Below are 13,438 nucleotides of genomic sequence, written 5' to 3'. Positions count from 1 at the left end.
CGTTAATGCATTCAGCATTATCTCCATTGCATCTTTCTCTCTCCACTTTGTGTGGCTTCTGTCTCTTGACTCTTTTGTCTCTCTCTCTTAGAACATAAAAAAAAACTCACATTTACCCAATGTTTTTTTTTTTTGACACTAAAAACCTTAAACTTATACCAATGTGACACATGTGAAAGAAGATCAAACCCTATCTCCAACAACATTTACCTCAAATTATTTTTTTTGTGACATGCGACACATTTATCCTAAATTTTGAGGTGTATGTGTCATAAAGATATAAGTTTAGGATTTTTGACGTCATAAGAAAAATTTTGATGTAAATGTGCCACATCGGTACAAATTTAAGGTTTTTTCGACAAAAAAATTATGATAAATGGGTCACATTGAGCATATTTTATGGTTTTAGCAGCTTTCTCCCTCTTCTTTTTTTGGTCAAATGATGATCTAATTAATCACAATTTCTTGTAGATGGGGCGGGACGCAGGGAAATTTCAAATAAATACCTAAAATGGACCTTATTTTAAATAAGGGCCTGAAATACTTTCATTATTTCAAAGAAGGGCTTAACTAATGTTTTTTTCTTTTTACATTTTTTTATTTTTGTTTTCCTTTTTTATTTTTATTTTTTGTCTTTTTCGCTGGTGGCTGGTTACCCACAAGGGCTAGGTGGCCTTGCCGGCCATAGGCAAGGCTGGCCCTCGCTCGATTTGGAGAGGGCTACCCTTGCCGACGGCCGTGAGGCTAGCCTCGCCCGATTTGGCTAGCGTTGCCTCACCTAGGCGGGCCGAGGCGAGCCCCCCAGCCCACGGCCACCGGCTAGGAGGAACAAAAATAAAAAACAAAAAACAAAAAGAAAAAGGAGAAAAAAATAAAAAAAATAAAAAAATGTAAAAAGATGAAAATATTTTGGTCATGCTTTCAAGTCTGCATTTGAAATTTTCCATGCACGGCTTGAGAACCGCTGATACTCCCCCCACCCCCACAAAAGTTACATAATCTTCTACATTTTTTTGGTACTTTTCCATTCTCCATAGTTAGAAAATAATAAGTCTAGTCCTGTCCCCGGCTGCATTACTGTGCTCACTTCCTGTGCAATCCTCACAGTTTCAAATTTCGTTCGGATGAGCGTTTTGGGTAGGAGTCCATGTTGCGAGAGGAAGGGCTTGAAGAAAGGGCCCTGGAGTCCTGAGGAAGATCAGATTCTAATGGATTACATCAGCAAGAATGACCATGGAAGCTGGCGTGCTCTGCCTAAGCTTGCAGGTGAAAAAACTGTTTATGCTCCTTTCCTTTATTGCAATTACGAGCATTATTTGCTTCTAAGCAAAAAATTTTCCAGACAACATCATGGAGATGTAGTGAGAATCACGTTTCTGCTTACAAGAACCAAATGCTTATTTTATGGTTCTGTCCATGTACATTTGTGTCCTGTTTGGTGTTGGACGATACATGAAAAAACCTATTTTGGTAGTTCACAAAAAGGTTGAACTGCCACTTACGTTCTTGCTGAGGTTCATAATATTGTAAGCACTCTCTGCTTAGACATGAATCACAGAAAAAGTTTAGTGCATGCTTTCGGTTATTAACTTTAGTTTTCGCGCGCCGTAAGCGAGTAATGGAATTCTAAGATCATTCAGTCCATGTTCTGCTTGATTTGGCTCACTCTACCAGATGCAAGAGTGGGCATGTGAGATATGAAACCTTTCACATGCCCACAATAAAGCTCTGCGTTTGCTAGGTCTTCTCCGGTGTGGAAAGAGTTACCAGCTCTGGTGGACAAACTACCTGAGGCCGGACATTAAACACGGCCCCATTTCTCTGCAGGAGGAAAAGCTTGTCATACTCATACAGCTTCACAGGATTCTTGGAAACCGGTAATTTTGCGATCATGGGCGTGATTTCGACATGCTTAGGTCTAACGAAGAGTAGGAAGCAATGTTGTCATGCCAAGAGCTTATAGTTTGTTTATCCATTGCCAGTTGTTTTTCTCTTTTCCTAGTTGTGCTAGCGTGTTCTCTCTAAAACATTGATGTTTTTCATCTGTAACATGTATTATGAATTTCAGGTGGGCAGCAATTGCAGCTGAATTACCTGGGCGAGCTGACAGTGAGATCAAGAACTTATGGAACACCCACCTGAAGAAGCATCTGCTCTCCACGGGTCTTGATCCACTAACCCAGGCACCATATACCCCTCAAGGGGCCATGACAAAGTTGCCTGCATCGTCTATTACCCGACATATGGCTTAGTGGGAGAGTGCGAGGCTTGAAGCCGGGGCTAGGTTCTCCAGGGAGACGTTGATGCTTTCCACACTGCCACAATGGCAAAAATCCGATCGGGACTATTTCTTGGGTATTTCGAATTCTGAAGTTGGAGAGTCGTTTCAAAGCATCAATAGAAGAAGCAAAAGAGCGAGCCTCAGCCCAGTTTCTCAAGCTTCTTCCCGTGCTAAATGCGAAACAAGACCAGTTGCCACCACAGAGATTGGCGCCGCATATCTCGGAGCAGATGCAGATTCAACGCCAAATGATCATGAGATCGATGCAGATGGAAAGAGCAGCGAGGCAGAGTATCAAGCCCTGGCCACGTCTGAATCCTCTTGCTCTAGCGAGTTCGACAGTTCGACAGACACTGGAATAGAGATGCTATTTGGTTTCCCAATCAACAATGACATGAGCTTCTCAGAAGGAAGTGCTTAATAAACCCAGTGTGTCGTTCTATTTCACATGAACCAAACCTTCATGATCGTTTCCTTGTGTTGCATGTATGAATTCATTCTATACATTCTGAATGTCAAGCCTCTTTAGTTGATCTTTTAATCTGGTTTTGGCATCCCAATTAGGAAAGCAGAGAATCCCATATCAAGTATATTTGATGTAGTAAGCCTCTTTTGGAAGAGCTGATCTGCTGGTCTTTTACCCAAGTTGAAACAGAACCCCTTCTCGTTCGTTATATTGCACATGTAAGCTTGCCTTCGCAATTCTTGTTTAGTACAGATTAAAGTCTTTGTATTTGTTTTTTTATTTGAGCCAACAGGCAGATTAAAGTCTTGTGAAGTTGGTTCAATTTGCTCAATGTCTGATAGCTGATTGCCTCTTCTGGGAAATTGAGAACCCCTGTAGGATCTTTCGATTTTCTTCTGCCTACAATGACGGTTTATCCTCAAGCTTAACCCTTCTGATCCCCTTGGTCCATCGATTATTCTCATGCAATATACTCTTATGAGGACTCATTTCAGATGATGGTAGAATCAACCATGGTGAGCCCATGGGAAAACTCTCTCTTTAATTGGCACCCGATAGGTAGGCTATTAGATTGAGTCTCGCCAATACAGCCCCCTATAGTTTTTGTTACCGAGATGTAGGATCAACATTTTCGAACAATGCCCAAGTCGTCCTATTAGAGTTTTTCCTTACCAAAACATATGACTGCTACAACTGGTGGAAAATGAACATTCTGATTTTTCACTATACACACTGAACAAACTGTGAATGGGACACACAAGAGCTAAAAAATCGTTTCACCCTGCCTCTTGCTATGGTTCAAAATTGCCTTCAAAAGCACCCGACGAGCTTCTTCGGGACGTTCCCGGTAGCACGGTGCTTTGCAGCCATTTCTTCTGCCTTAAGAATCTCTTCCTTTCGTCTAGCTTCAACCATTGCCTTCTTTTCTTCTGCTTCCTTGTGGATTTGACCGATCTTGTTCTTCATTTTCTCTGCATATTCGGCCTTTTTCTTCTCCAGTTGTTCCTGCGAGGCATTACATTGTCAGGCATCGCATCTGCAGGACTGCAACTTTGTTCATACCTCTTATGCATGTGAAGCGGGACAGATATCAACGACCTACATTGCTCAATGGTTCATAATTTTTGCGTGTAATACAGGGGAGAAATTTGACAACTCCATTTAGTTACAAAGATTTCGAGAGGAATGGCCCGAGATAACACAGGAAAAATCCTCCACGTCAAAACTTAAGACATTAGGACTTAAAATACCTCCATTTTCCTCAATTTTGCTTCAGCGGCTGCCTTCTTGCTGTTTTCCCAAGTAGCAACAGCCGACAATTTTTTTTGGGCCCTGTTCATCATTTTAAGCAAATTCTGACGTAAGTGTTTAAAGCAGTGCAGATTAGCATCAAATAAAGCCCAGAAAATCACTTTAGTTTCTTCCTATTGCGAACTAGAGTGTACAGTGCATGACGATTCAGGTTACTGAGAAGATTTGTGATCATGCAGTACAATTCAGGCATAACTTAGCAACTTCCAAATGCCAATTTCCTCCTATGTAAAGCAAGATTTAAGCCAAAAGATGTCTTCACTATCTCTTGCAATTGAAACACGGCTGTGTTTCACATTTCAAATAACGTCTCTCTTTCATGTCAACTTGTCAAGTACTAGGAAGTTGGGACAAGCTTCACAGGAAAGCAATTGATCATATCGATCCTGAAGCCTGAAAATCAAAGCTGGGTAAGGGCGATGGTTTTTCTCTTTAACTGCTCCACTCCCACTGTAGGTGATAATTGTTCATTTCTGATTAAGACGCACAACTCAATGAATTGTAACTTCTGTTTCTATTTTATAATAAGATAATATTGACTCTGTCAATGCTAACGAGGGCCAGAAAAAAACCCTGGACAAGCTTACTTGTTCTCTGCTTTTGTTTTTTCACTGTCTTCCCATGCCTTGATAAATGACATCCTCTTTTCTTTCTCAACTTCGGCAAGTGCGACGTCTGCAACAACAACATAGAGCAGTGAAATAAATGTCGACATTTGTATTCTACTACAGAATGTTGCCAGCCAATGGCAAACTAAAATATCTTTCATTATTCTGCAATTTAAACCAAGGAAGGCTATAGGCTCATTCAAATTGAAACAATTGCAAAAAGATGGTTTCAAATCGGGGAACAATTAAGATGGTCGTCCAACACCGTGATTACCGAAAAATCCTTCCAAGAAGATCCTTTGAAGTCTCACCTCTGTCAATTGATCCCCCAGAAATTTTCTTTACCACAGCATCTGGTGCCTCTGTCAAAATCGAAACAGAACCAAGCAGCTGCTAAGCATGGACAGTGATCCACATGAATACATCTTACAAAAAGTCAGAGTAAAAGAACGAAAAATAAGAGAGATACAGTATAAAATTGGATCCTAGTGAAAGAAATACCGCTTCAGTGCAGACATCTTCTATCAATTTTTTTTTTGCTTCGACCATTTTCTACAGATCAATGCCAGAAAGAACCACATGGAAGTCACTCGTATCGTGTTTGACTGTGCTCTAGTGATCCAACAACAGCTACCTCAGACTGGAAGTTACTCTTGCTAAAACCCGTATCAACATAATGGGTTATGCCAGGGCACTTACTCAAGTCTTCTAAATATAGTAAGATAGCCTTTTCAAACATCAAGAATGCTGTTCTAAGAACATAGAAACACAACTTATCTATTCCAACAATTCACAATAGTACATTGATTGTTACTTAACAAGCACCTGTTTTCCCCACCTAAACATTGTCATCAAAATACTAGATCAAGCAATCGGACTTTTCAACCTCATCGGAAGTAATCAGGTCCCATATCCGGAATAAAGAGTACCATCCAAGAACAGTGAATGCAACAATCATTCTTTTCTGGTGAGTGAATAGTTTCATTAACGCAAACCGAATCCGGGACATTGGGCTCAGATTCGTATGCTTGGGGTTCTTGCAACAATCATTTTGTTCCCAGAGAAGAAAAGTAAAGAAAGGACACAGAAAGAGAAGAATAGAAAACGAAGCATGATTGAACGCAAAATCAATATGTATCCAACTTTGGTAAAGTAGGAGCAGGAGTTGGACCCCAGTCCTGCATCTTCATATCCATAACAGTGCCTAAGACAAAAGTCAAAAAGCATGACCCATTGTCCTTTCCTAATTCTGTCTCGATTCTTTTCCTCTGAACTCGAAAGACCCTTCACTTCATCAGCCAAGGATCGTTGCCTGAACTCACTCTCTACTATCCAAATCAGTCGCACACCAAATTCCATGAAAACTCGTGGAGCCAAGCTGCAGAAGGGATCGAACCATCCGCATTGTCCAAGGAAAAGTTGAGTGGAAATGAAACGATCGAGTTCATAAAGTTTTCCGCAAAAGGAAATGGAGGTTTCATGCGCGAGAAAAAAAAAAAAAAAACACAAACACGTCTACAGAAAATCGACGTCAACGAACATCGTCATCTCTTGTACAACAGACATGTTCAAACGCCCTCTGTCCCAATGTTGATTTCACTCAAAGACTACAAGAAAGAACTGAACAAGAAATTCAGGGTGTGTGCGTGTGTTTTTTCACTCACTATCGGCAACTATGACGGCTTTGGATTCGGGAACCTTCTCCTCCGGCGGAGGAAGAGCGGCGACCTTCTCCTCCGCTATAGCGGTTTCTGCCGCTGGAGCCATCAGCTTCTCCGTCTCCAGATTCTTCAGCGCCACCTCTGCCATCTCTCTCTCTCTCTCTCTCTCTCTCTAAGTTTAGCTCGCGATTGATGAGGATTTGTCCGTGTTCAAAGCGTTCTTTTTATAGTAAATTATATACCGTGTGCCACTGTGGGAGCATCCCATACAGCGGCGATCGTTGTGGGGCCATGTTTGCCAAGAGGCCCAAGAGTGCCGACAGGTAAAACGGGTAATTTGTGTCGGCACGTTGTGGGTGCGTTTGGAGGGGGTGGAGAAAGCGACGTCGTTCGCTCAAGATGCGAACAGTGAAGGACACGGCAGCTCCCCGGGGTCCATTTCGCCATTAATTGCATTGAAATGGAGTGAATGCTTTTGAAAATTCGGATAAGGCTAAGGCACCAAGGCAAATGGGGATTCATCTCCCACGCTCTTCTGGGGCGCGTGGAAGGGACCACCCCTCGCCCTCCAACAAATTACGAGAGGCACTCATGCATTTTCCCGAAGATTCTACTGTTTCGATGGGAAAAATGGTACAAAAAAATCCAAAAATTTCGGCTCCAATTGCATTAGAAGACGTTCTAAAATTAGGGCACTAGCGTAGTTATGAAAACTTATGAATGACGTCGAATGATTAAGTTGACTTTGATTGAACAAATTGAAATTTTTAGGGCTAGATTGAACATTTAAGAATAATTTCGAGAGCCACATTGAATGAATTGAAATTTCGAAGGATGGCATTGCACCTCAAGCAACATTTAGGATTCATTCGCATCGTTTTCGTTATTCCATCGAAATAGGCGGGCTTGTCGATCAAAATTAGGGCAAACGAGTTGGCACCACGAATACGTAAATGGATTTTGCTAGTATAACAATCTTTCGACGACCGTGAGAGTAATAATATATTATGAGCAAATAAATTTTTGAAAGGAATGGATCTCATAATAAATTCTTAATTATTTATTATTTATTCATTTGTAGTCCAGAATAAGTTAATAGTTTCATAACGAATTAAGAGCTGTCGGGTAATTATTTATATTCAGAGTGTTCCACGGCCTGCGGTATAAGCATACGTGAATAATGGACAAAAGAGCCAAGTGGTTGGGCCCACGTAGTATTCGGTGGTTGTCCTCCTCATCTCCTCCGAACGTGGTGGCCTCAGCTGGCAAAAATCTTCCAAAGCATTCAGGTGATCCTTTTTGGCAAGCTCTCGCTCACGACTCAACCCTGTCTTTTTCGTTTCAAAATAAATAAATTAAAAAAAAAAAAAGCCTTAAGCGCTCTCATTTTCTCAAATAAAAGTCTGGAGTGGACTTTATTTCAAATAAGAACCTAAATTGCCCTTATTGTCTCAAAGAATGGCCTCAAGTGCACATTGTTTCAAATAAAGGCTTGAAGTGACTATATTAATATCAAAAAAGGACTTGAGTTACTTTAGTTGAGGGCATTTTGATAATTTATTATTTTATTTTACTTTTCCTTTTTCTGTTTTTTAAGATATTTAACAAAAAATTGAAAAAAAAAACAAAGAACACAAGCGGGAGGTTGCCGCCCCATCGATCCTCCCACCTACGTTTTTTTATTTTATTTTTTAACTTTCTATTTTTTGTTTTAATTTTATTTAAAAAAGATTAGATTAAATTTATATTTTTACAAAAATGCCCTTGATCGGCTAGAAAATTTGGTCGGCCAGCTAGCCATGAGACAAAGTCAAAGCCCTTATTTGAAATAATCATAGCCAATTTAGGTCTTTTTTTGAGATAATAATGACACTTCATGTCCTTATTTGTTTAAATTCTTGTTCAAGAAAATGAGGACATTGAAGGCATTTTTTTGGAATTTTCTCAAAAAATAATAAAAATCTCGATAATAGTAATGATAATAAAGTAAAATAACAGCCTTTTTCATAGCTGGAGAAAGATACCACCGGCCACCGGCACCTTTCCCGATTTGTTGATTTTTCCCACGGCCAAAAAGTGAAACGATCTTCATTTTTGTCCCTTTTTATTTTTTTATTAATATTATCATCAATCATTGTAATGTTTTACGAGGCGTGTTTCTTTTGGAATAAAGAGGTAAGGCGTGCTTTACAGTTAGGCTCGAGGATCGCCCATTCGCCAAGCTTCAATCGATGCAAGGAGGCGTCCCCGTTAATGGTGGCTGTCCCTTGCGTGCTCACTTGTAATTGTTGCTTAATTTGCATTTTCTTATCGAAAAGGATTAGAAAGCCAAAAACAAGCAAACGTCAATTGAAGACCCCGTTTCCCATTCGTTGTCGTAATTAATGACATTGAGCTGGCGATTGAGCATGTTAAACCGACTGTTGAGCTCGATGGTGCTCTTGCCTCTCAAACTTTAGGTCGAGTCGAGTTTAGAAATAGCTATTTGCCTTATTTTGGATCGAGTATAGCCGATTGTGGCCGATTGGGTTTTGCAGCTTTTTAAGAAGTTTGGAGCGCGTGAATCCGGTATAACTTATTGGGTCATCTCATATCTTTGATCCGTGGGTTTCGAGTATGGACATTACGTATATCGAGTTTTCGTTAACTTCATGCGAGGATCTTGTTCATAACTTATAACCCGCCGACCAGAGGCAAGGTTGGCGGAGGGCGGAGGAAAGTACGGCGCTAAGTTGTCGGCCTATTTGTAAGGGGTGTGGATCTCATAGGTCCATCTAGATCTAATTATGGGCCTAATGGTCCATGGTTTTCACTGGTTTTGGGCCCAAATTTGAGAGCAGAATCAGCCCATTGCTTCAGAATCAGCATCCGCACGCGCACGACGAGACACTCGCTCGGAACAATTGCACCGTTTCGTCCCTCTCAGGCTGTCGCCTTCCAGTGAGCTGAAGTAGAAGTCTGCCGATGAGCTTGCCCGGCGAAGCGAGCGCTCCTCCGTCCGCTTCGACGAGCGACGACTCCGCCTTCGCGGAGAGAGCCTCCGAGAAGGTCTTAGCTCGCTACTGCTCTCTGCCGAAGAAAGGGAAGCCTCAGGGGCGCGAGGTCACCGTCCTCGCCGCATTCCTCTTCTCCTCTCCTTCTCGAGGTTCTCCTCTCTCTCTCTCTCTCTCTCACCCGTGGTTTCCTGTCTATGGAGCTCGAGTCTGTTGCTTCGATTCGTTTGTTGGTTAATACGATCAAGTGTGATTCTGTTTCATTTTGTGAATCCCTCTCAGAACTGGAAGTGGTTTCGCTCGGAACGGGGACGAAATGCATCGGGCGTTCTCTGCGGAGCCTCCGTGGCGACGTTGTGAACGATTCTCACGCTGAAATCATCGCGCGGCGAGCTCTGATGAGGTTGTTCATCACGAGTTTGCTTTTGCCACTGAAAGCACTGTCGATTGCCATTTTTGTCTGCATTTTCATTCTCTTGCATTTTCATTTGTTGACGATTTTAGCGGCTTCTAAGATGTGAGTTTGATTCGAATCAGGTACTTATATGCTGAGATCCAGCGACTTAAAATGTCTTACAGTAGTCATGGAAGCAACCAATTTCGACGTGACGGCGATGTTCATGATCGTAAATCCCCGCTCGAGCCAATCCTAGAAGGCCACGACGAGGGGAAGTACAGAATGAGGGTGGGTTGGCAATTACATCTGTACATATCACAGTTGCCATGTAATTCCTGGAAATGGCTCATTTTCCCCTACTATGTTATGGTGCTAGGACTCTCTTTTTTTCCTGTCTGTCATGAAACAATTCATTGACTAGTTTTTTAAAAAATTCAACACTTCAACAGTCAAGAATGCGGTTGATTTCTATATGCTTATAAACGTTTCTGTCGCATACGTAGGTGGAGTCACTTCTCCTCCCAACCTGTTGCCTCATAAAATATCTGCAATGATAGAAGAAAATGACGTCGAGGTACCATCAATGGTGAAAGACACAGAAGGAAGGGCTTCAGAGGATATGTTGAGGAAACATGGTAATGGAAGGTTTAAGCTCCTTGACTGATTAACATTTCTAGTATCTTTGGGTCCCTCCTGTTAGTGAATTATCTGGATGATTCATGCTCATTCAACATCTTGCTCTGGTATTCTAATGTTCGGGGAAGATTTTTGTTCATTGAGATTCTATTACATGTTACATATGATGCTGAGATGCTCATAGTTTATATTTTAGCTACAAATGAACACAAAAGGATCCTGTGTTATAATACTTACCTTACCAAAAAAAAAAAAAAAAAAAAAGATCCTGTGTTATAATGCATGAGAGATGTGTGTGTATGCTGGATTTTTCTTTCTTTTCATATTTTTTTTTGGGGGGGGTTGGGGAGTGGGGTGGTTGGGTGTGGGTTAAGAGAGAGCTGGAGGATAAGACGTAGGATCATGTTAGAGTGGCCAAAAAGGAAAAGAATTCTTACATTTTGGTTTTCTCTAGTTGTTATGCTAGTTCTTTCTTTAATTCAATATGTGTTCCTTTCTCTGCAAATTTAGGTGTTGACAACGCGGACCATTAGGCGGTTTTCTGTTGTTCGAACTTTTGAATTGAGAAGTGAACTCTACACATAAGCAATTTACAAGTTTATTGTGCAATAGCTTGTGAGAAAATGACGTCATGTAACTTTTCTTTGACAAGTGATGCAGCTTTGGAATTAATTCTCCTCACTAACTCTCTCTCTCTCTCTCTTCCCCCCCATAAATCTGTTCATATGTTCAATTCCAGGAGATGACTTACCAATCGTTGCCTCTGTTCAGAGAAAGCCTGGACGCGGTGATACTACATTGTCAGTCTGTTGCTCAGATAAGATAGCAAGATGGAACGTTGTTGGTGTTCAAGGTTTGTTCCTTCTGTCTATGAATCATCAGGAAGCTACCGCTGGCTGCTTGTAGCATAATGAAACATAATGAACCTCCTGCTACTTTTTTGGATCCTTCTTTTCTCGGGCTTCCATATGTCTTTTCCAGTTCCCTTCCTTTAGATAAGGCCACATTTTGTGATATCATGGTCCTACAAAGATTGACCGTTAGGCACAATGACTGCTTTTACTTGGTAGCATTCTCATTTCTCTCCCTTCAGGTTCTTTGCTTTGCTACTTCCTCGAACCAGTTTACCTGTCTTCTGTGATAGTTGGACAGTCTCCAAATAATCCTGAAGACATTTTGGTGCAGTATAAGCTGCAGCATGCTCTATATGAAAGAATATCATGCTTTCCTCAAGAGCAATTAAGTCCCTTCCGATTAAACAAGGTTTGTACTTATTTTGTGTTTATTGGAAAATTAATAGTGACTGTGGACGACTGAGATTTTATTATCTTCTAAGCAGCCATTGTTCTTGGTGGGCCCAATACCACCGGTGGAATTCCAGCATTGTGAGGGTGCTGTGGCAACTCTAACATGCGGGTCAGTTCAACTCCCTCCTTTTTAAAGCTGAAATAACTCACATCTGCTAAATTTTTTATACCACGATATGCTTTCATTTTCAGGTATTCATTATGTTGGAACAAGTCTGGGTTGCATGAGGTTATTCTTGGAACCACAGGAAGGAAACAAGGTACATCTGCCAAAGGGGCACACTATCCATCTACCGAGTCATCTCTGTGCAAGTAAGTGCAAACTATGTGTAGCAGTTTTTGACTACTTAAAATTTTTGTGACTATCAATCTTCTTCTTCTCTCAGGCGGCGGTTATTGGAGATTTTCTTGTCACTCAAGCATGAGGATGCAGCCAACGAGCCATGCAAGGAGACTACTTATCAAGAATACAAGGTGAAACTCCTTAGCCAAATAGTTATGCAACTCTTCATCTTACTGCCAAAGATCCATTTGATAGCAGGCGCATCAATAGGATTTTAGAGGGTCGAAAAACAGAATGGGAAGTAGCCGCTCTGTACAACAGGGATTTAGCTGTTAATCAGTTGTTATCAACTTCTTCACCTTGTTAAGTGAGTTTAAGTCTGTGAATGGATGATGAAACTAATTGTAGAAGTCTCTAATGATAAGGAACAATTTCGTCCACAAGAAAATGGAAAGCAAAGTTCACAGTTTGTTTCGTCTCATTTTGACATTGATGTGGCTTTCCCTGCCTTTCTCATTCTTTTGCAGGAAGGAGCTCAGACTTACAGGTTAGCTTCGAAGGCTTTAAAAGATACACCCCCTTTTAACAATTGGCTGTTGAAACCACTCAATCATGAGGCTTTTACTATCATGAGATAGTATGTTGTCAATGATCATAGGTAGAGTCCTTCCCTTGGTTACCATTTCATTTTCCTTTTCCTATACATTTTTGCGTGAGAATATTTCCTTAGTTTCCACCTCATTATCAACACACTCCATTTAATCAGAATAGTGACGGAAATGCTTTGATTTAACGAAAAGCAGAGGTTAAGTATTTAACTTGCTCTCTAATTAATGTGGATTCCCATAGAACTGCTGAAAAAGTTTGCACTTCTCCTCATGTGCAAATTACGTTATCACATGTTTTGCCTTTCATCATCATAGTGAAACATCAACTTGTAGTGAAGTTTTTCTATAAAATATTTCTTATCTTCTGGTCTCCTGCTACTTTATTCTTTTCCTAGCTACTCTGAAAACAGAGAGAATACAGACGGATCTGATGGTGAAGTGGGGTGCATAAAATAACTCTTTAATTCTCCAGTTTTCATTAATATGTCGGCTTTGTCGTCGTCATAGTCGTCGAAAGAATCAGAATGCTTGATGAAAAGTGAAGAAGGGCAATAGATTCCTTTGCCACGCGTTCCTGCTGATTAGCAATAGCGTTAAAAGTGGGTGAAAAGTTCTTCACCAGCTGACAATATTCGTCTTTCTTCTTGCCGGACGTGGGTGACTGGCGACGACAGTTCCTCATTAGTTGTAATTGGGTTGGCGGGCTATTCCGTCCTCGAAGGTGATCTAATCAGAGAATATAATTTGGGCTTTTCGAGTGCTTTCTGGTTTGTTAGATGTTCTATTTTACGCGTGGGTCGATCCGAGTCGTAAGCTACACTTACGAAGACTTTGACTTTGCAGCTCATTTCGATAATATCAACGATTTTGTCCTAAAAAAAAACCGA

The 13,438-nt window shown here is 41.0% G+C and overlaps 2 protein-coding genes and 1 pseudogene across 6 annotated transcripts; 2 read left to right on the top strand and 1 right to left on the bottom strand.

Moving 5' to 3' along the window:
* The first annotated feature begins 1,118 nt into the window (after positions 1-1,118).
* LOC115743027 lies at positions 1,119-3,156 on the top strand (annotated as a pseudogene).
* A 137-nt stretch (positions 3,157-3,293) lies between these two features.
* On the bottom strand, positions 3,294-11,063 carry LOC115743087 (remorin-like). 3 transcript variants are annotated; one of them, XM_048275892.1, is made up of 6 exons: positions 11,039-11,063; positions 6,331-6,497; positions 4,978-5,028; positions 4,646-4,733; positions 3,998-4,079; positions 3,294-3,752 (listed from the first exon to the last, which is right to left on the bottom strand). In XM_048275892.1, exons 2-6 carry the CDS (start codon positions 6,473-6,475, stop codon positions 3,558-3,560), a joined length of 561 nt encoding a protein of 186 aa, XP_048131849.1. In that variant the 5' UTR covers positions 6,476-6,497; positions 11,039-11,063; the 3' UTR covers positions 3,294-3,557. The 3 variants fall into 3 exon arrangements, with proteins under 3 accessions (XP_048131849.1, XP_030533547.1, XP_048131848.1); XM_030677687.2 differs by lacking the exon at positions 11,039-11,063 and adding an exon at positions 9,479-9,500; XM_048275891.1 differs by lacking the exon at positions 11,039-11,063 and adding an exon at positions 9,479-9,494 and having other exon boundaries at positions 6,331-6,501.
* On the top strand, positions 9,227-12,769 carry LOC115743085 (tRNA-specific adenosine deaminase TAD1). 3 transcript variants are annotated; one of them, XM_048275889.1, is made up of 11 exons: positions 9,227-9,472; positions 9,603-9,723; positions 9,858-10,045; positions 10,221-10,352; positions 11,093-11,206; positions 11,447-11,616; positions 11,693-11,769; positions 11,853-11,972; positions 12,047-12,134; positions 12,471-12,654; positions 12,703-12,769. In XM_048275889.1, the coding sequence occupies exons 1-10, from the start codon at positions 9,292-9,294 to the stop codon at positions 12,579-12,581; spliced, it is 1,302 nt and encodes a 433-aa protein (XP_048131846.1). In that variant the 5' UTR covers positions 9,227-9,291; the 3' UTR covers positions 12,582-12,654; positions 12,703-12,769. The 3 variants fall into 3 exon arrangements, with proteins under 3 accessions (XP_048131846.1, XP_048131845.1, XP_030533544.1); XM_048275888.1 differs by having other exon boundaries at positions 11,690-11,769; XM_030677684.2 differs by having other exon boundaries at positions 11,690-11,769; positions 12,471-12,769.
* The last annotated feature ends 669 nt before the right edge of the window (positions 12,770-13,438 follow it).

The sequence above is a fragment of the Rhodamnia argentea genome, chromosome 3 (genome assembly GCF_020921035.1).
Source record: "Rhodamnia argentea isolate NSW1041297 chromosome 3, ASM2092103v1, whole genome shotgun sequence".
Taxonomy (NCBI): domain Eukaryota; kingdom Viridiplantae; phylum Streptophyta; class Magnoliopsida; order Myrtales; family Myrtaceae; genus Rhodamnia; species Rhodamnia argentea.
This window is presented reverse-complemented; position numbering and strand designations above follow the sequence as displayed.

Coding starts and splice junctions, on each gene's coding strand:
- LOC115743087 (XM_048275892.1), bottom strand. CDS start 6,475: ATGGCAGAGGTGGCGCTGAAGAATCTGGAGACGGAGAAGCTGATGGCT. Junction 4,734..4,977: donor TGGGGGATCAATTGACAGAG/GTGAGACTTCAA, acceptor TTGTTGTTGCAG/ACGTCGCACTTGCCGAAGTT. Junction 3,753..3,997: donor CAAAATTGAGGAAAATGGAG/GTATTTTAAGTC, acceptor AATGCCTCGCAG/GAACAACTGGAGAAGAAAAA.
- LOC115743085 (XM_048275888.1), top strand. CDS start 9,292: ATGAGCTTGCCCGGCGAAGCGAGCGCTCCTCCGTCCGCTTCGACGAGC. Junction 9,724..9,857: donor GCGCGGCGAGCTCTGATGAG/GTTGTTCATCAC, acceptor GATTCGAATCAG/GTACTTATATGCTGAGATCC. Junction 11,973..12,046: donor ACCGAGTCATCTCTGTGCAA/GTAAGTGCAAAC, acceptor TTCTTCTCTCAG/GCGGCGGTTATTGGAGATTT.